Below are 20,761 nucleotides of genomic sequence, written 5' to 3' on the forward strand. Positions count from 1 at the left end.
TGTCTTCAGTTTTATTGACATATGAACTGAAAAATTGTGGGGGCTGAAGAGATGGCTCAACATTTAAGAACATGAGCTGCTGTTCTAGAGGACCCAGTTTTGATTCCCAGGACTCATAACCATCTCATAACTCATGTCCTTGTAGGTTCGTAGCTTTCTTCTGGGTTTTGTGAACTACAGGCACATACATGGTGCACAGACATACATGTAGGTAAAACACTCATTTACATGAATAGTTAAAAATATTTTGTCCAAGTAATAAGGGACTACCTGTTAGATATTCTTGGCTTGACTGTGGTCTTGTCTTCCCTTCCCTTCCTTATTTTTTTTTTGAAAATGATCGTTGTGTACTCCAAGCTAGTCTCAGCTATTTAGTAGCTAGTCTCAGCTATTTAGTCAGCTATTTAGTCTTCCTACCTAAGGCTGACCTCCTACTGCTTTTGATAAAATAAACTAATAAGACAATGGGGATGTGTGTGGATGCTGTTAGAGATGTATTAAGGTAGTTATATAGAACTTATTTTTAGAGGCTTTATTTGTTTTGAGACAAGAGTCTTACCATGTAGTTTAAGCTGGCCTTGAACTTGCTATTCTGTGATCTTCTCATCTATGAGCTCAGCTGCAGGTATGTGCAGCTAATGGCTTAGCAGCCACTCTTACTTGTTTGGAGAATTGCATTCTTACCTGATGATGTGTTTGAATCTGTAGAGCTTTATGACTCATTTCTCTAGTTGGATGGTGTGAAATGAAAAGATGGGTGCTTATGTAACTGCAGCCTGTGCTGCAGGACCCCACGGTTGCTTGGCCTTCTTGTGCCTCCTTCCCAGTTATCCTTTCCATTCCAGTGCCTGCCCTAGGAATAGCACAGACCTTTCCTAGAGACAGACTGGTAGTTGGAGGTGATTGTATGGTGGATGATAGGCCTTGTTGGACAGATGCTGTTGTTCAGTTAGTACATAGGACAATGGAAGGAACTTGAGAAAAGGTTTTCAGACATAATAGAGGTCTGTACAGAAGTCTCCTTATTTCCTTTCTTTCAACCCCTCCTCCAACTGAACACTGAGCTAAGTCCCCAACCCCTCATTCAATCTTTTTAAAATTCATTTTCATGTATATGTGTGTGAGCGCCTGTGTGTATATGTGTGTATATATGTGTGAGCACCCGTGTGTATATGTGTGCATCATGCACATTTCTGGTGCCTACTGACATCAGAAGAGAGTCTTGGAGCCCCAGGGAATAGAAGGTTGATTATAACCCTTGATGTGGGTGCTGGAACTGAGCCTAGGTCCATTGCAAGAGCACTGAGTGCTCTTAGCTGAGCCTTCTCTCCGAGGCCCCAGGCTCTTATTTGTTTCCTGTCTGTGCTTTCTGTCCTGCTGCCTATCAGAATCTCCCTTCTTGTAAGAGCCTCCCTTGTAAGGCCAGGTAAATACTGAAGGTGGAGGGAAGTTGAAGAAGACATAAGAAAGTAGTTCAGGTTTGTTGTTTTTTTTTTTTTTTTTTTTGCTTTTAGATTTTACCATTTCCTTAAAGATGTATTTAATGTTCAACTTTTTTTCTTTTAAGCAGTTTTTGAGATAAAAATGGTGCAGTATGGTATAACTAACTAGTGAGAACATATGAAATTACAAGTCATTTCATCCTACCCATATACCTATCCTCCCATATTCCTCTACCTTAGGAAAGTCCAATACTTGCTGTTTTAGATAGTAAAAGAAAAATTACTGTTTTCAGATTTTTCATCTCATTCCAGTATGTCACCATGCTGCATTACATAGGACTGGGAGGAAACAGAAAAATTTATGAAAGTAAAAAGCCCCCTGCTAGACAAATGATAATCAGGCTGTCACAGTACCAAACATGCAGTGAGGCTGTCACGGTACCAGACATGCAGTGAGGATTTGATCTTCTTTTTTTTTTTTTTTTCCCCCGGAGCTGGGGACCGAACCCAGGGCCTTGTGCTTGCTAGGCAAGTGCTCTACCACTGAGCTAAATCCCCAACCCCTTGATCTTCTTGTTAATAGGATGTGTGTTTACCTCGTTCCTCATTGATAAGTTAACTTGGAATGTTCCTTATTCACCTCCTTCTAGACAAGGTCTTAGGACTAATGGGTTCTTTGGTTGAGAATGTGTTAGGTATTCTTTTTGTTTATTTGGCTTTGTCTTGTTTTGAGACTGGATTTCTTTGTGTACCCCTGGCTGTCTAGGTACTGGCTGTGTCGTCTGGGTTGGCATCATCTTCAGAGATCTGTCTTTCCTTTGCCTTCCAAATGCTGGGATTAATGATGTTAGCCGGGCAGTGGTGGCACAGGGCTTTCATCTCAGCACTTGGGGAGGCAGAAGCAGTTGAATCTCGGAATTCAAGGCCAGCCTGGTCTACAGAGTTCTAGGGCTATCCAGAGAAACCCTGTCTTGAAAAACAAAAACAAGCAAACAAAAAGATGTTGAATCTTCTACTTGTTTCAAACTTAACTGGCAAGGAAAGTCTGGTGCTGAAAGGAACTATGTATACATAAAATTAAAATTTGTGTGTTGAGTAAGCCTTCATTTTGGATTCCTTTTCTGTTTGTGCGAGATAGGAAAATGAACCCAGGAATTTTACCCTACCTCTTAACCATGGCCTTAGTCTTCCCTTCCCTCCTTTCATGACTGATCTTTTTTTGTACAAACAAGTTGAATTTAAGAAAAGGAAAGTATTCTACAAATAAAGAAAATAAAATTAGTTTCTTTCTGAAATCTATAGATAGAAATGGCAGCACACATTGACATTTAGTTAAAGGAAGTGCCACGCCCAACTCATCCCGTGGGTCAGAAGATGGAACTGCAGTCACAAGCAGCAGGTGCCTTTGATGCTTCAGTGGGAGCACATCCGACGGCTCCTCTGACTTTTGTGAGTGACTGTCACTCTATCTTCATTTCCATCCCACCCAGTTCTATTATCCCTTCACTGGGAAAAGCATCATTTACTCTGCAACCCCTCATCAGGATATTTACCAAGTGCCAGGCCTGGAAGCAGAGGACTTTGCAGGCAAGGGACATGGCCTGAGCCTGGCATTTGGTAAATAGTTGTTGAATAAAGACGATACCTGTGAACCTTGGTTATGGAGACCACGTTACTATTAATGTTTTGTCGGTAGTTTAATGCTTCCATCCTGTTTTTGCACTGTTACCTAGTGTGCCTGTGTATGCTCAAACTCTTTTTTCCTTTTTTTTTTTTTTTTTTTTTTCTTTTCTGTTTTTTGGAGCTGGGGACCGAACCCAGGGCCTTGCGCTTGCTAGGCGAGTGCTCTACCTCTGAGCTAAATCCCCAACCCCCTCTTTTTTTTTTTTTTAAAGATACATTTATTTTTTGTGTAGACGTATATTGTAGCTGTCTTCAGACACCAGAAGAGGGCATCAGATCTCATTACAGATGGCTGTGAGCCACCATGTGGTTGCAGGGAATTGAACTCAGGACCTCTGGAAGAGCAGTCAGTGCTCTCAACCCTGAGCCATCCCTCCAGCCTCGTGCTCAAACTCTTAAGGCTATATTTGTACTTTTTTCCCAGCCCTCACTGGTGCTTGGCACAAGATCAGGACCAAAATGAGTTTCTTTCACACAAAGAACCTATTGATCCCAAGTAGCCTGAGGCATAGCTTTTTTCAATCCTGCTTCTTTCAGTTTCCCTTTGAAGCCTAACTATGGATCCTCAGCACCTATGTAAAAGTCTACCATGGTGGTGTGTGTCTGTGACCCAGTCTGGGAACAGTGGAGCTGCTGGTGCCCTGTCTTGCCTTCAGATTGTCCAATGAAAGAATCTTGATTTCACATTTTAATGCAACTTGTAAAGAGCTTTTTAAGCATTCGATTTCAAGATTGTGAAAAATTAAGTGGGAGTACCATACAAATACAGTGTTTAGAACTTAAAACTTCAAGATGTGTTACAGTGTATATGTACAAAGAAGTTTATCACATTCATATTTAATAAGATTAAATTAGCTCTACAGAGTCAAAACGGACCAGTTGATTTTATTCAGAATCTTGACATGGTGTCTGATCTTGAGCATAGTAGCTTAGTCTTTGGATTTTTTTTTAACTTAATATAACCATGGGGGTTGCTTCATAGCTAGGTCCCTTGACTAAGTGCATGGTCATTCATGACCACTGGATGCTTAGTTCCACTATAGTGCCTTCTGTTAAATGTTGGACTTGGCTTTCTCCTTTGTAAAATTCTCATCCTGCAGTTGACTCATCTGGTAAAGGTGCTTGCCGCTAAGCCTGAGGACATGATTTTTTTTTGATTCCCAGGACTCAACTTGTTAGATAGTCTAAATTTTAAAGTCTAAAAACAGTTTTCAAAATGGTGTGTATAGGGGCTGGAGAGATGGCTCAGTGGTTAAGAGCACCCGACTGCTCTTCCAGAGGTCCTGAGTTCAATTCCCAGCAACCACATGGTGGCTCACAACCATCTGTAAAGAGATCTGATGCCCTCTTCTGGTGTGTCTGAAAACAGCTACAGTGTACTTATATATAATAAATAAATAAACCTTAAAAAAAAATGGTGTGTATAACACTGATGCCTTAAAAAAAAAAGTCAGTGAACACAGCCTGGCTTGATGCACTTGGGTTTTGTTAATCTAATTTGCCTTTTTGGAATCCCTCTCTCCTGTCAACTTACAGAAATGGTTTTCCAAGCTTTCTCCACTAAGACTGCAAAGATTAAGTCTGTACTTGACTTTTATAGTACACTATTATAGTTACATCATTATATATATTATACCACTATAGTTCATATCACAGACATTCGAAAGTACTTCTTTTATTGGGTCTGAGTCAGGGTTTCTCTGTGTAGTCCTGGCTGTCCTGGAACCTGCTCTGTAGACCAGGATGGCCTCAAACTTTTATCAGCCTGCCTCTGCTGGGATTAAAAGTGTGTGTCATCATCCCCTGCTCAAATTTATTTCTTTGGGTTTTTTTGTTTGTTTGTTTGTTTTTAAAGATTTATTTATTTATAGGAGTACACTGTAGCTTTCATCAGACACACCAGAAGAGGGCATCAGATCTCATTACAGATGGTTGTGAGCCACCATGTGGTTGCTGGGAATTGAACTCAGGACCTCTGGGAGAATTTATTTCTTGAATAGGTGAATGTTTACAGTAAATTATTTTTCAAAGATTTATTTTATATGTAAGTACACTGTAACTGTCTTCACACACACACACACACACACACACACACACACACACACACACAGCAGAAGAAGACATCAGATCTCATTACAGATGGTTGTAAGCCATCATGTGGTTGCTGGGATTTGAACTCGGGACCTCTTGAAGAGCAGTTAGTACTCTTAACCACTGAGCCATCACTCCAGACCCCAATAAATTATTTTAAATCAAAAGTTGAAGTATCATGTGTATATCAAACACCAGCATATAAGAGACAGCCAAAGACAGCCCTTCTGTTTCCCCAGGATTCCAAGAGGCAACTAACACTGAAGAGCATAGAGTCCTTTTAAAGGCTAGGCACACAAAGTAAATCATATAATACAGGTTGGGCATGTGCTTTATACTCATGGGAAGTCTGTCAACTTTGCACTGTACAGAATTCTTAGACTAGTCCATCTACAAAAGCCAGGGTGTACATTCATAGTAAACTGCTGTTTATCTAAATAGTTATGTTGTTCAGAGTACTTTAAAAGTTCTGTTATTGAGTTTCCTTATATAGTTGGTGACAAGTTTGTATTTACTCTCAAATCTGTAATTCGAGTGTTACCCATTTAAATTTTAACTAAAATGGTTTTATTAGTGTGTGTGTGTGTGTGTGTGTGTGTGTGTGTGTGTGTGTGTGTGTGTGTGTGTCTGTGTCTGTGTCTGTGTCTGTGTTAGAAGTGGAATCCAGGGCCTATGTATACTAACCCTGAACCACAACTCGGCCATTTTAACGTAACCTTTGTAATTTATACCATTTACTTCCAGTTTCTACAGTGGGCTACTTTCTTTCTAAAAAGAAAAACTAGTCTCTTACTGTGTCTTTATGCTGCCTGTCTTTGGCACATGTATCTCCGCAGTGTTGTTTTCGCCGGCCTGCCTGGCTTTATGGCTCCTAGTTCTGTGAAGGTTCCTATGGACTGGGCAGCAGATAAGGCTCTCAATGTTGTCAGCACATAGACATCTGTAATGTAACACTTTCCCACAGTACCACAGACTAGATAGTGTAGCTGTATAGGAGCATATTGGGTAGTGGCTTTGATGTTATTAAATTTGGTTTTCCAGGTTTTCCTTACCTTTCTGTGGCACTAGGAGTCATACCCTAAGTTCTGATTGCTACAAACTGGTTAATCCATGGAAGAAACTGCAGTTGGATCTTATTTAACCACAAATAAGTCAACTGCGATGGCTTGAGGCAGAGCTATTGGGACAGTTAAGCAGTATCTTTTTCCAGGGAGGAGTAGCATGGCCGCAAGATTGGCAAATGTACACAGTCACCTTGTGTAATTGTGGTTACCTAGTGTCTTGTGAAAGACTGGAGTGCTTGAATTCCCCAGGGACTCCTGTGTTTCAGATAGAACAAATTGTGATTTGTCCCTTTATAAAATGCCTAGGAAAAGCTTTCTGTAGAGATTGGGATAATTATGCACTTACTTTATAGAGGGATTCTTTTTGGGGAGGGTTAGAGACAGGGTTTCTCTGTTCAGCCCTGACTGTCCTGGAGCTCACTCTGTAGACCAGGCTGACTTTGAACTCAGATTTGTCTGCCTTTGCCAACCTAATGTGGCCCACCACCACTTGACTATAGAGGAATTCTTTCTTACCTTGGGCTGGCTAGGCTAGTGGTACTGCTGTAGCAGACAGTAAAAGCTGGGTCTGCTGTACACCTGCCAGCTGCTGAACAACTCACCCTTCCCAAAGAGTAACTTCACCTAAAGTAAACCAGGTAAGTTGGGTATGGTGGGTATGGCGGCACACACCTTTAGTCCTTGTTTTCTGGAAGGAGGTAGAGGCAGGCTAGTCTGTACAGCAAGTTCCAGACTAGACAGAGCTACATAATGAAACTGTTTCAAAAACAAAACAAGGGGCTGGGGATTTAACACACCAGGGCGCAAGGCCCTGGGTTCGGTCCCCAGCTCCGGAAAAAAAAAAAAAACAAAGCCCTCAAGAAAGAAAGAAATGCTTGGGAGGCAGAGGCAGGAGAATTTCTTGAGTTCCAAGGCCAGCATGGTCTATAAGAGTTCCATCCAGGACAGCTGGGCCTTCACAGAGAAATTCAGTCTCAAAGAACAAAAAAAATAATTAAACATCAGGGTGCCAGGGTTAAGACCTTTCTTCAGACTAAGGATTTACTGGTTCTTTAGGCATGTACTTAAGGGACCTTTTCAGAGAGGATTTGTGGAGGTGGATGTAACTTGCTTTTACTGATTAACTTGTGTTCCCCACTTCCACTTCAACCTCCACCTTTTCTTTTTTGGGGCGGAATTCACATAATAGAAAATTAAAGCATTTTAAAGAGAATGATTTAGTAGCACTTAGTATATCCACAATATTGCACAACTACCTCCCTACTTAATTTTATATTTTTGTCACCCCAAAAAGAAAGCCCTAGAGGTACTCAGTACAATTTCACTTTTCCTACATGACCCCTGGCAACTCGAGCTTTTTGTCTCTATGGATTTGCCTAGTGTGACTTCTCAGGAATGGAATAGTCTGCTGTGTACATGCCTCTGTGTGTGTAGGTAGGTAGGTAGGTAGGGAGGTAGGTAGGTAGGTCGGTCAGAACCAACTTTTGGGAGTTGGTTCTTCTACCTGATATGGCTTCCAAGGATTGAACTCTGGTCATTAGGCTTAGCAGCAAGTTTCTTTACTCACTGAGCCATCTTGCCAGTGCCTGTCTCTCTGTTTAATTGTTTAGTGTTTTTGTGATTTCCTCCCGTCCTTCCTTTCCTTTCCTTCCTCTTTCTCCTTCCTTACTCCCTCCCTTCATTCAGAGACAGCACTGTGTAGAACAGGCTGAACTCAGATCTGAATACAGTGGGTTGTTTTTATTTTTAAAGCATTATGTAGTTTTTTTTTTTTTTTAATTTTACAAATGTATTTGAGTGCAGTGTTTCTAAAGGTATGTACCGCCATGACTGCTCTCCAGTTTTTATCTTTCATGGCTTAGGGTTTGTTTGGTTTGTTAGTTTTGGGTTTTTTGAGACACGTTTTCTCTGTGTACTCTGGCCTGAAACTCAGATCCACCCACCTATGTCTGCTTCCCAAGTGCTAGGATTAAAAGTATGCACTGCTGTTGCCCGGCTATTTTTTTATTTTTCAATGTTAAACAAATTGAATGCTATAATGAGTAAAGCAGTTTATTGGGGGAGAAAGTAGTAAAGAGGATGATTTGTGTGCTCTTTCCTAAAATGTAGTTAATATAGCTGTTAGCCCAGCCCCAATATGATAAAACAACCTTTTCTGTTGTTGCAGATAGACTTACATGTGTGGGGAACCAGACCAGAAACACTTCTGAGTCAAGGTAACTTACATGTATAATTGCTACTCATCAATTTGGTTGGTTTGTTTTGTGGTTTTTGGTGGGGCAGGGGTTAAAGGGTCACGTTATATAGCTCTGGATGTCCTGGAACTCACTATGTAGACCAGTTTGGCCCTGAAATCAGAGATTGGCCTGTCTCAGCCTCCTAGGTGCTGGGATTAAAGGTGTGTTCTGTGTCCCTGTTGGGAGAGCTTTTAACCAGTTACCTCCAGCCCTAGAGAGATGTACCTATTTCTGTTTTATGTCTATAGATGTTTCACCCACATAGTGAGTCCGTGAACTGCATGTGTGTAGTGCCTTTGGAAGCCAGGGAGGGCACTGGATTCTCTGAAACTAAAGTTAACAGACAATGGTTAGCCCCACGTGGCAGCCATTGAACCATCTCTTCAGCCTCTTACCCCCAATTCCTCCTTGGTGTTTCACCTCATAGTCCAGATCAGCCTTAAAGTCAAAGCAGTCTTCCTACCTCAGTCTCTGAGAATGCTGAGACTACAGGTGTAAACCACCAACGCTGTTCTGCCATTTCTCTATTTTAAAATTGTGTTTGTGAGTGAGTCCATGCATGTGTATAAAGTGCAGAGATTGATGTCAAGTGCCTTCCTTTATAATCTACAGCTTTTCTTTTCAAGTTTTGTTTTTAATTGTATGTATGTATATTTCTGAATGGATATGTGCATTTGAGTATAGGTGCCCTGAGAGGCCAGAGGGTTCAGATAGCCTTAAAGCTGAATTAAATTCAAGTCTTCTGTAAGCGTGGTATGTATTCTAATGTCTGGTGAATCTCCCAGACCCTCCACCTTAGTTTTTTGAAACAGGATCTTTCATTAATTCAGTTAGGTTGGCTGACTGGCAAGTAAGCTTCAGGCATTTGTTTGTTTCTGGTTCTCCAGCGCTAGAAATATAGGTAGTTGGTCGCTATTATGCCCAGTTTTCTACATGGATGCTCTGGATCTGAACTCGGGCTCGTGCTTGTGTATTACAAACTGAGTCTACAAACTCTTTGTCCTCTAAGTTCTATGTTTGTGTATGGGTGTGTGTGTGCACACACGTGTGCCAAAAGAGTGTCTTATGTAGAGAAAATCTTTTCATATTGTGTCAAAGCATTTACCTGACAGTAAAAAATCCTATGACCAATGAGCTGAGGCAAGAAATCGGAGGTGGGAGCTATGGCAGAGAAGGAGAGGGAGATGGAGAGATGGAGAGATGGAGAGAATAAGTCGGGAACAGTCAGGCGCAGGAGATTTGCTCAAGACCTCTGAGGAGACAGAATAGAATAAACAGGTAATTAAGTTATGAGCTAGTTGGGGAACAAACCAAAGCTTATGATGTAAGCATTTATTCATATATAACAAGTCTCAGTAGTTATTTTGAGGAACTTGGGGATGAGTGAAAAACCCCAGTTACCACATCTTAACCTTCAGAAATGGAGTTGGACATTTGCAGTAATGCCTAGCTTGTGTTACTGTGTATTTGTGTGCTAAGATCTGAGCTCTGGTCTGTATCTCTGGGAGCTAAGCTTGATTTTTTGGTTTGTTTTTGTTTGTTTTTGAGTCACGGTCTCTCTCAGTCTTTGTAGACCAGGCTGGCCTGGAACTCACAGAGATCTTTAGACAGACAGACGGACAGATGGACGGGGACACACACACACACACACACACACACACACGCACGCTCACAGAGAGCTGGGAATAAAGGTGTTGGAACCACTACCCAGCTAGAATGTGTTCTTAAAACATTTCAGGTTCCAGGTACTGGTTGTTTATAAGGCTTGAGGCAGAATTGCTTGAAGACCAGCAAGAATGACATGAGACCTGAGGGTTTTGGAGTGTGTGTATGTGTGTTTGTTTGTTTGCTTTTTATTTGTTTGTTTTGTATCAACGCCCTTCCATTCCTGTTTAGCAAGGCTTCATTCAGGTCCCAAATAGCTTCTAGACTTAAGAAATTTTTTTTTATTTTTACTTTTTTACCATTTGGAGACTGACTGGTAGGACTTGCTGCTGGGGTTAAAGGAGGCCTATAAAGTACTGAGGATGAGTGTTCCTGAGGCAGTAGAGCCACAGGGGGGCAAACCGAGCCGCTTTATTGCTAATGCTTGGGATCTGAACATTGAAATTACAGATTCTGTGTGTTTTCTTTCACAGATTCAGTTCCTTAAATGGACATGGTATTTAGCTTTGAACCTTCTCCATTCCTCTATGCTGGCGACCAGGAGACGTATCTTCACTGTAGTGTGCTCTGCCCCGTAGCAGTGTTTGAGCCAATGTGGCTGAGTGAAGGACGTTGTTTGTAGAGGAAAATTTAAGCAAATAAGGCATTGCTGAATTTCTTTTTTTTTTTTTTTAAGATTTATTCATTTATTATATGTAAGTACACTGTAGCTGTCTTCAGATACACCAGAAGAGGGCATCGGATCTCTTTACAGATGGTTTGAGCCACCATGTGGTTGCTGGGAATTGAACTCAGGACCTCTGGAAGAGCAGTCGGTGCCCTTAACCGCTGAGCCATCTCTCCAGCCCCATTGCTGAATTTCTTAAAAGAAGCATTACCTTTCTCAGGACTCATCCTTGACATTTAGCTCCATTAACACACAAGTACACAAAAAACCAACCATACCTGTCTCCACTGCAGAGGGGTAGAGTTTAAAAGCTTTTCATGCTGTTTGGTGAAAAGCCAGTTGTGTCCGTAAAAGGTATCTTTGTTACTAAGCACAGGTTGCACTGCTCCCTTCCCTTCAGAGACGGCATGTTGTCACTTCCATTTGATTTCAGGTGAATTTCCAGAGGATCATACCTAGGACAGAGTGTTTAGGGTTAAGCTTTCACTGTTTTAGTCAAATCATGTGCTATATACATACAACTTTCTTTTACCCACTTTTCAAGTCATGCTGATACCTGGCCATGGCCATGGCCTTCATGTACTGTGAGAAAGTAGAGAGAGGGAGTGGGCAGCAAGCCAAGATGCTAAACAAATTGTGTTTTGGGGAGTAGGGTGGGGTAGTAAAAGAAACAGAAGTTTGAGAGAATTAAAAGAACATTCCTGAATATTAGGGTTTTTTTTTGTTTGTTTGTTTTGTTTTTTTTGTCACTTCTGAAACATGGATATATAGGCCCCAAGATCTGCCATTTAGATGTTTAAACAAATTTGGGGAAGTACTGAGATTGCACCAGGCTGAATGAAACTAACCAGACGTGGCTGTGTGCTCCAGTTCGATTGGAACAAAAAGGTGTTGGCACAGCAAGCTTCGTGTCCTTTAGAACTTTATTATAAAATTGGAGATTTTTTTTTTAAGATACATTGGTCTATTTGCATTATAAATTTAATGCACGTCAAACAATGCTAAAATACTGACTTAAAAAAACTTACAAATTAGGAGCGCTGGGGTAGTTTGAGGTAATCCTTAGCTGCCTAATGAGTTTGAAACCAATTGGGCTACATAAAACTTTGTCTTTAAGGGCTGGAGAGATGGCTCAGCGGTTAAGAGCATCCGACTGCTCTTCCAGAGGTCATGAGTTCAATTCCCAGCAACCACATGGTGGCTCACAACCATCTGTAAAGAGATCTGATGCCCTCTTCTGGTGTATCTGAAGACAGCTATAAATAAAAAAAAATTTTAAAAACTTTGTCTTTAAAATATCAAAAATAATAATTAAAATAAAGACATAATTTAAGCATACAGAACATATTACATGATCTCCCAGTTTACATTTACAGAATTCTGAGTTATAGCTAATCACCTTTTTTCTCTTTCCTGATCCTTTACTTTCTTGAAGTTGTTTTAAAGCAAATCCCCAAATCTGGCTTTACCACCCACCCCCCCCCCCCCCCCCCCCCGCTGTAAGTAACAAGTGAGGAGTTCAAATCTGTTAGGATATCTAGCGGGAAAACAATAGTTTTCTTCTGTCTAATTTTTTTCCCTTCTGAAAAAGACTATACAGCTGAATTTATTTTCTGTTTGTTTGTTTGTTTTGCTTTCTTACAATTGAATTTTCAGTCAAGAATCAAGATTCAAAGTCCACAGATAATTTGGGGGTGGGTGGGGTGGTAGGAAAGAAGTTTGAAACAAGACATTAATATATAGCCCAGGCTGATGCAGTTCTCAAGTCCTCTTGCTTTAGCTTTTTTTTTTTTTAAAGATTTATTTATTCATTTATTATATATGAGTACACTGTAGCTGTCTTCAGACACACCAGAAGAGGGCATCGGATCTCTTTACAGATGGTTGTAAGCCATCATGTGGTTGCTGGGAATTGAACTCAGGACCTCTGGAAGAGCAGTCGGGTGCTCTTAACTGCTAAGCCATTTCTCCAGCCCGCTTTAGCTTTTTGAGTGCTGAGATTAGAAGTGTGTCCCACCTTACCGAATTTAAAAAGTTATTTGGAGAACTATCAGCAAATAAAATCAACAGTAGCTCATAGCTGGTCTTCTTATATATGTCCCTATCCATTTCTCCATTTCTCTAGCTTTTGCTTGTTTTGAAGAGACTCTTTTAAATACTTTGTTCCTTTAAACATAAAATCGTAAAATGTTGGATACATACATACATACATACATACATACATACATACATGTAAAAACTCAAATCTTCATTCAGTGCTTAGAAAGGGGGAAAGTAGCTTAGAGTGAGGGTTGACATTTCACACTGAGGATAGTATTTGACAACTTTTCACACGCTGACCCTGACGTTCAGGAAATGATCATGGCAGAATTATCAATCTGAAGATCCACTATCTTTTATAAACAGAACCAGTGCTCTTCTGAGGACACTGAAGAAGTCACTGCAGAGTCCACATCACCCAGTAGACTAGAAAACCAATTTTGGGAGTCAGGTTCCAGCAGGTCTCTGGTTTTAAGGGAATTAAGTCTATGTTGATGGTACAGGGGAAACAGGATATAAAAATGGATTTAGAGTTTTCCCTAGACCACAAGGCATTTTGTACGTCGGTGGCCACCTATGCAAGATCAGGATGTCTCTCCTGGAAGCCAACAGGAGCCTTTCAAAATTATCAAGGAAAGAGTTTTCTGTCCTCCATCCAGTTTGGGTGATATTTCGTTAGTGACACAGGACACACACACACCCCCCCCCCCAATGAAATTCTGCTTTTTTATAAAACTTGATAAATAGTATTTTCCAGCTGTACAGTCACCAGGAGTACACAGTTAACAAAACTGCACACACGTCCCTTGGTGTCTCTAGCACCTTCAGCTTTCTGTGCCTGGTCAGTGTGAGCATCTCCATTCGCTGGAGGATTAGTCACATCTTCACTGCCTCAGCTTTCCCCTTTGTCACCTTCTCTCCCTTTTCTGCCTTCTCTTCAGGGGCCGTTTTAGGCTTGGAGGCTCAGGTTTAGCAGACCACCATACAGATCTTCTCTGTGGCTAGTCCCTTCCAGCCTTTCTTTTGGGTATGGTGGTGGCAGGGGACATTGACGCCAAACATGGGTATACAGCAGCACATGGGTTTGGTCCTCTCTGCTTCTTCACACTGCTCGGGCAGTTGTTTCTTATGCAGCAACTCAGCTATGCTGTTTGCTTGGGTTTGGCTTTATAGTCGGTCTAATCTCCTACTTTCCTTCTCCCTCCCTCCCTCCCTTTCATGTTAAAACAGTTTCTCGTTGTGCAGTCATGCTTAGTCTGAAACTCAATATCTAGACCAGACTGGCCTTAGATTCACAGAGGTCTACCTACTTTTGCCTCCGAGTACTGGGATCAAAGGCATTGATTTAACCAACTATTCCCAGCCACAATCATAACTTTAAATCTTTTAGAAATTCCCCCCCCCCCCCCCCCCCGGAGCTGGGGACCGAACCCAGGGCCTCACGCTTGCTAGGCAAGCGCTCTACCACTAAGCTAAATCCCCAACCCCCTAGAAATTCTTGTCATTGGAAATAGCATCTGAAAACTGGGTGGTAGTGGCTGGTACACACCTTTAGTCCAAGAACTTGGGAGGCAGAGGCAGGCAGATATCTGAGTTCTTTAGGCTATAGGCTAGCCTGGTCTACAGAAAGAAAGTTCCAGGATATCTAGAGCTACACAGTGAGACCCTGTCTCAAGGGGGAAAAAAAAAGGAAGAAAAGAAAATGCCATCTCAAACAAGGACAGACAGTAGTGTTGTCAATGTGACTTCTCAAATGTTGGTCATTAACCTTGGATTTGTTCTGGTGAAGAGGACACTAAAGTAGTATAATCATTGAGAGGCTTATGGGATGGGGGCATACCAGACTGATTATCTCACTTAATTTTTGTTTTTGCTCTGTGAGATAGATGTTTGTTTCTTTTCTTTCTTTTTTTTTTTTTTTTTTCCTCTTTTTTCTTTTTTTCGGAGCTGGGGACCGAACCCAGGGCCTTGCGCTTGCTAGGCTGAGCTAAATCCCCAACCGCGTTTGTTTGTTTCTTTATTTTCCAAGGCAGGGTTTCAGGTTAAAGGCATGTACTACCACTGCCCAGCTTCACAGCTGATGTTGTTCTCAAACCAGAGTTAAAAGTGATTTAGTGAGGTTCTATTCGTATGTTGGAGAAATTGAAATTATTTTTCAAAGTGTGCACCATTAAATTTTAAATTACAGGGTTTTTGAGTGTGCATGCACACATAGAAGTCAGAGGACAGTTTGAAGGAGTTAATTCTCTTGGACAGTCAAAACCAGGCTCTCAGGTTGATGGCAGATATCTTTTCATCAGTGTCAGGCTTGCAGCCCAGGTATCATTGTTAGCAACTATGTGATAATGGGGACCTGAGGTCACTGTTGTGTCTTGACATGACTCCTTCACAGGGTCTTGATCAGAGGAGCACTCTGGTGCTACTGCCTTTGTCACAAAGTTGGGGACTTTATACCTCATACCACTTATGTGAACTGTTCTAATCATGCTAACATTTTATTTAAAGTTAGAAGAGCATGCTACTTGTAGATCGATCACATCGACCCGTTTGTCACATCTTTAGCCTCATGCTCTTCAATTATTTAAATTTCCTATAGCAATTCTAATTTAAAGCTGAAAGCAGATGTGGGTCATGGGCAGTCATGAGGCCTCAGCAGGTCCTGATGGTCTTAGTGGATTAGACTAGAAAGTGCTGTCTCAGCACAGGCAGAGCTTACCTGGGACATGCTCTGGAGGAGAAGAGCTGGCCAGGCAGGCAGACCTGATGGTGGGGTTTCCAGAAGGACCAAAGGACTAGCAACACTAAAGAGAAAGGCAAAGGTGACTAAACGTAAGTAAGACTTGATAAATATAATTTGTTTTTCATTACTGAAGTTGTGTTGATAGCATTACTACAGACTCTTCAGTTGTGTGCTGCACTTCCCTCAGACTGTGAGAAGGCAATAGTGGGAGAGCAGCTACCAATGGTGGTAAAAGTACCATGGCAGGAGAGAACCAGCTCTTGTAGGTCCTCTTGTTTTGTCCTTGGTATATGTGTTGTGGTACATACCCATACACAATTAAATAGATAAAAAGTTAGAAAAAAATTACTACCACTGCCCAGCGGTGGTAGCACACTAGGCTAGCCTGGTCTATAGAGCAAGTTTCAGAATAACCAGGGCTACACAGAGAAAGCCTGTCTCGAAAAAACAAAAACAAACAAAAAAATCGTTTAAAAAAATCATGCTGTAAGAGGCAGAAAATTACTTAGGAGCAGTTTTCTCCTCCCAACTTTACGTGCGTAGGTTCTCGGGCTTCAGGCTTGCACAGCAAAGGACTTGAACCACAGAGCCCAAAAATCTTTCTTTTAATTGGATTCTTTCTTTATATGCTACAGGAAAAATACGTGACAGTTATCCAGCTATATTGCTTAAAAAGTAGAAAAATGGATTTACCAGAAACCTAGAGAGGAATAGAGCCAATGGGCTATCGAGATGTCTGTGGTTTGGTGACTGCCATGCCTGCGGAGTTTTTGAAGCAGCTCAGAAAGATCCCCTGTTTATAAAGCACTGTTTCAGCACTGTTGTTTTCAGTCTCATGATATAAAAGCTTTAGTGTTTATGTCCTGGTCAACTGCTACTTGTTGACTAGACTAATTCGGGTACCTCATGACTTTGGTTGCTACTTTTTTTTACATTAATACTGGATTGGGCAGAAGGCCTTTATAGCCAGAGTTACTTTCAGTAAGGGAAAGCATGCTGAAGGGTGATGATCCTGTAACGCCAGTGAGGATTTCCACTTGGACCCTTTGTAAGGTAAAGCAAGCAAGCCCATGCAAGACAAAATGGCAGTACTTCTTTCCATCTGTGTTTTTATTCTTTTGGGATTTTATTCTGCCATGTAGGAATAAAATACTCCTAAATTGTAGTCCTTAGGTTTTGTGTGCTAAAGACAGAATGACTCAGTCTTCTGCAAAAGTAAATAATGTTCTTTAATGCCAGAGATGTCAGGGAGGCCTGAGGTATCTCCCTTGTTGAAGCTTACCTAATGAATCAAGCATCCACTCAAGAAACCAGACATGGTGGGACACACCTGTAATACTAGCACTGGGGAAGTAGAGTAAGGTCAGAGTGGGTGACAAGGGAAGCTTTAGTACATAATAGACTAGCAAGATGCTGTCTTAAGAAAGACAAGAACAGGACTGGAGAGATGGCTCAGCACTCTTCCAGAGGCCCTGAGTTCAATTCCCAGCAACTGCATAGTGGCTCACAACCATCTATACCGGGTGGGATCTGATGCCCTCTTCTGGCATGTAGCTGTACCTACAGACAGACACTCAACATATAAAACATAAATATATAAATACATAAGTACATAAATCTTTATTTTAAAAAAAGACAAGCAAGGTAAGGAGCACCATCAACAGAAAATGAGACTACCATTGTGGTCAGCAATCTTTTAAAAGCCATGTTGCTGCATACCCTGCTTTTCAAGTAAGCAGCAAGAACAGGTAGGTGCTGGTCTAGGAACGTGGAAGCCTCTCCTTCAGTGCACAGCTTTACCTTGTAGTCCTTTCTTGGTTGCCCATATTGTTCCCCTCCTGACCCCCCCCCCCATGTTAAGTTCTTAATGAATTCACCCTTTTCTTTGTCTTGCCAGCAACAGAGGCACTTAGTTGGAAGGGATTTTGTTACCAGGAGCCTATATGTAGAATTGCAGAATAGAAAAATATAAGGAACTATAACAGTTTTGGGGTCATTCAGATGATTTACTATAGATGTGTTTTACTCTTAATGAAAATAACAGTGATCTCAGGACTCGGGAGGCAGAGGAAGGCAGATCTCAGTTTGAAGCCAGCCTAGTCTTCAAAGCAAGTTCCAGAACAGCCAGGGCTACACAAAATAACCTTCTTTTGGGGGAGGGTGCAAGGAAAAGAAAATAATATTAGTTAGTTTAGCATTTGATATTTTTAACTTTGACTTTTGACAAAGAGTTGACAGGATCTTAGTACACAATCCTGGGTGCCTGGAGCCCACTATATTTCCAAAAGGAGTCTTTCTGCCTCTCTATCTTCCAAATTCTGAGATTATGAATATGCTATCATACCCAAGTTTTTTAATTATAAAGTCTGTGAATTTCTGTGTTTATTCAGGTATGCTCATGTATGTATGTATGTATGTATGTATGTATGTATGTATGTATGTATGTATGCATGCTGATCGTGGTATCTTATTTTATTAATTGACCTCACTTGTCAACACAAGGTCTTACTGAACCTAGAGCAGTGGTTCTCAACCTGTGAGTCATGATCCTTTTGGGATCGAATGACTATTTCACAGAGGTGGCCTAAGACCATTGGAAAGCAGATATTTATATTACGGTTCATACAGAGGCAAAATTATAGTCATGAAGTAGCAACACAAATAATTTTATAGTTGGGAGTCACAACGTGAGGAACTATATTAAAGGATAGCAGCATTACCTAGAGGTTTTCATTTCAACTAAATTAACTGGCCATTGAACCCAAGCATCCATGTGTATCTGCCTCACTCCCCACCATCTTGTACCTCTTTAGGTATTACACAGTTTTGTTGATTGTGGGGAGGGCTGAAGAGATGACTCAGTAGCTAAATGTACTTGGTGCTCTTCCAGAGGACCCTAGTTTCATTCCTAGTGCCTACATGGCAGCTCACAAACCATATGACTGAAATTAGGCATTCACTGTGTGTGTGTGTGTGTGTGTGTGTGTGTGTGTGTGTGTGTGTGTGTGTGTGTATGTGTGTATATATGTGTGTATGTATGGATATATGTGTGTGTGTATGTGTGTATGTATGGTTATGTGTGTATATGAATGTGTATGTGTGTGTGCATACATATACACACACATACCAGTAGTCAAAACACTCATATTTTGTGTAATTTGCATGGGGAATTAAGGTTCTTGCATAAACTACTACATTGGTATTAAGCAATTTCATCTTCAATTTTATGGTGTTTTAATCGCATTTGTGATTGGCTTAATAACCAATATCTTTGTCAGAAGTGTAGCCTGTGTGCCCCAGGTACAGTGGTAGATGACACCTATTCTTCTACCACTTGGGAGTCTGAGACAGGAGATTTGCTTATTAGTTCAAGACCAACACAGGAAGGTACACAGGTATGTCTATTTATTTTAGCTATGTTTTTTTTTTTTTTCGGAGCTGAGGACCGAACCCAGGGCCTTGCGCTTGCTAGGCAAGCGCTGTACCACTGAGCTAAATCCCCAACCCCCGGTATGTCTATTTATAACTTCCTCTGGGGAAATGAAGTCTTTTTTTTTTGTTTTGTTTTATTTTGATTTGGATTTTTTGAGACAGGGTCTCTATGTAGCATTGGCTGTACTGGAACTGGATATGTAGGTCAGATTGGCCTTGAATTCAGATCCTCTCTTTTCTGCCTCTTAACTGCTAGGTCATATTAAAGGCATATTCCATATTCTGAGGTATTTTATTGTTTGAGGCAGTGTCTCACCAAGCACAGACTGGCCTCAAACTACTGTGTAGCTGAAGATGACAGTGAACTTCTTGCTTCCACCTCCTAAGTGGAATTATAGGTTAGCATCTCCACATGTGGGAATTCATACACTGTAGGTAAGCACTCTACTAATTGAACTATATCTCCAACCCAGGAAGTCAGGTTTGCTTATTTAGTTTTGAAACAGTCATATCTCAGGCTGGCCTCAAGTTATATAGCCAAGGATGACCTTAAAAGACTCTAATCCTCTTGGTTATTTCTCAAGTGCTGGGATTATAGACATACACACCACCATACCCCATTTGTCTTGGGGCTGGACTTAAATCCAGAGCTTCATGCATGTTAGGTAAGCTGAACTTCTGCATACTCCATTGGAAAAGTCATTTTTATAACAGGATGATCTCCATTGTCTTTGACTATGACTAGGTGTGAGTATTCAGCACTTTGACTAGCCTTATTCAGCCCAATTCTAGAAGGGTCAGGGTATTTCTGAGCTTTCTGGGACTCCTCAGCCTAGGGTTTGCGGGGGAAATAGAAGACTTTTGAATGTCCCTTTGTCCTTTATAGCTCATGATAATGGCTATAGCTTCAAAGTACTAGTTTTCCAGATTGCCTCAGTCCCATTTCTAAAGGAAATTACTCCTGGTTTCTCTGTGTGGTAGCTATTCTGGATATCTACGGTTGTTGTTGTTGTTGATTTCTGAGAGACTCAGAATCTTTTCATGAGAAAGATTTGTGCTGTTTTAATATTGATTGATTGATTGATTGATCGATTGATCAATTGGAGAATGGATCTCTGGTACAGATTGGCATTGAAATTAGATCTTCCTTCTTCAGCTACCTAAGTCCTGGGATGCACCACTGCGACTGACATTAATTTTCTCAGTCCACCACATTATTTTCAGCAGTGTATTAGTACAGTTAATAAAAATGAGGATTGTGGGGGCTGGAGAGATGGCTCAGTGGTTAAGAGCACTGGCTGCTCTTCCAGAGGTCCTGAGTTCAAATCCCAGCAACCACATGGTGGCTCACAATGATCTGTAACAGGATCCGATGTCCTCTTCTGGTGTGGCTTACAGTGTACTTATATACATAAAATAAATAAATCTTTAAAAAATGAGAATTGTGTTTTTAATCCAGTTCTAGATAGGGTTTCAATAGTTATTATGAATGCTGCAGGAAAGTTCTCTGCTTTATGAGGTTATTGCTGTGAGGTTTTCAGTTAACCAGTCATACCATAGCTTACGCATTTCACGGCATGTTTCTGTTGCAGAGCTTGGATTCTGAAGTGTGGAAAGCACTGAGACGTGAAGATGAGTGAACTTGACCAGCTGCGGCAGGAGGCCGAGCAACTGAAGAACCAAATTAGAGTATGTAGCCA

At 41.1% G+C, this 20,761-nt stretch overlaps 1 protein-coding gene across 19 annotated transcripts in view; it reads left to right on the forward strand.

Annotated features, from left to right (window-relative positions):
* Nucleotides 1–20,761, forward strand: part of Gnb1 (G protein subunit beta 1) — a 67,519-nt gene that overhangs the window by 14,550 nt on the left and 32,208 nt on the right. For 11 of the 19 annotated variants that reach the window (NM_001430069.1, NM_001430070.1, NM_001430071.1 and 8 more), the window contains exons 2-3: nucleotides 8,448–8,496; nucleotides 20,654–20,750. In NM_001430069.1, coding sequence (NP_001416998.1) covers nucleotides 20,694–20,750 — 57 coding nt within the window. In that variant the 5' untranslated portion in view covers nucleotides 8,448–8,496; nucleotides 20,654–20,693. Of the gene's footprint in view, nucleotides 1–8,447; nucleotides 8,497–15,299; nucleotides 15,719–20,653; nucleotides 20,751–20,761 lie in introns of those variants that run through there. The other 8 variants (NM_001430072.1, NM_001430067.1, NM_001430061.1 and 5 more) reach the window with 2 other exon arrangements.

This window comes from Rattus norvegicus, chromosome 5 (assembly GCF_021556685.1).
Source record: "Rattus norvegicus strain SHRSP/BbbUtx chromosome 5, alternate assembly SHRSP_T2T, whole genome shotgun sequence".
Taxonomy (NCBI): domain Eukaryota; kingdom Metazoa; phylum Chordata; class Mammalia; order Rodentia; family Muridae; genus Rattus; species Rattus norvegicus.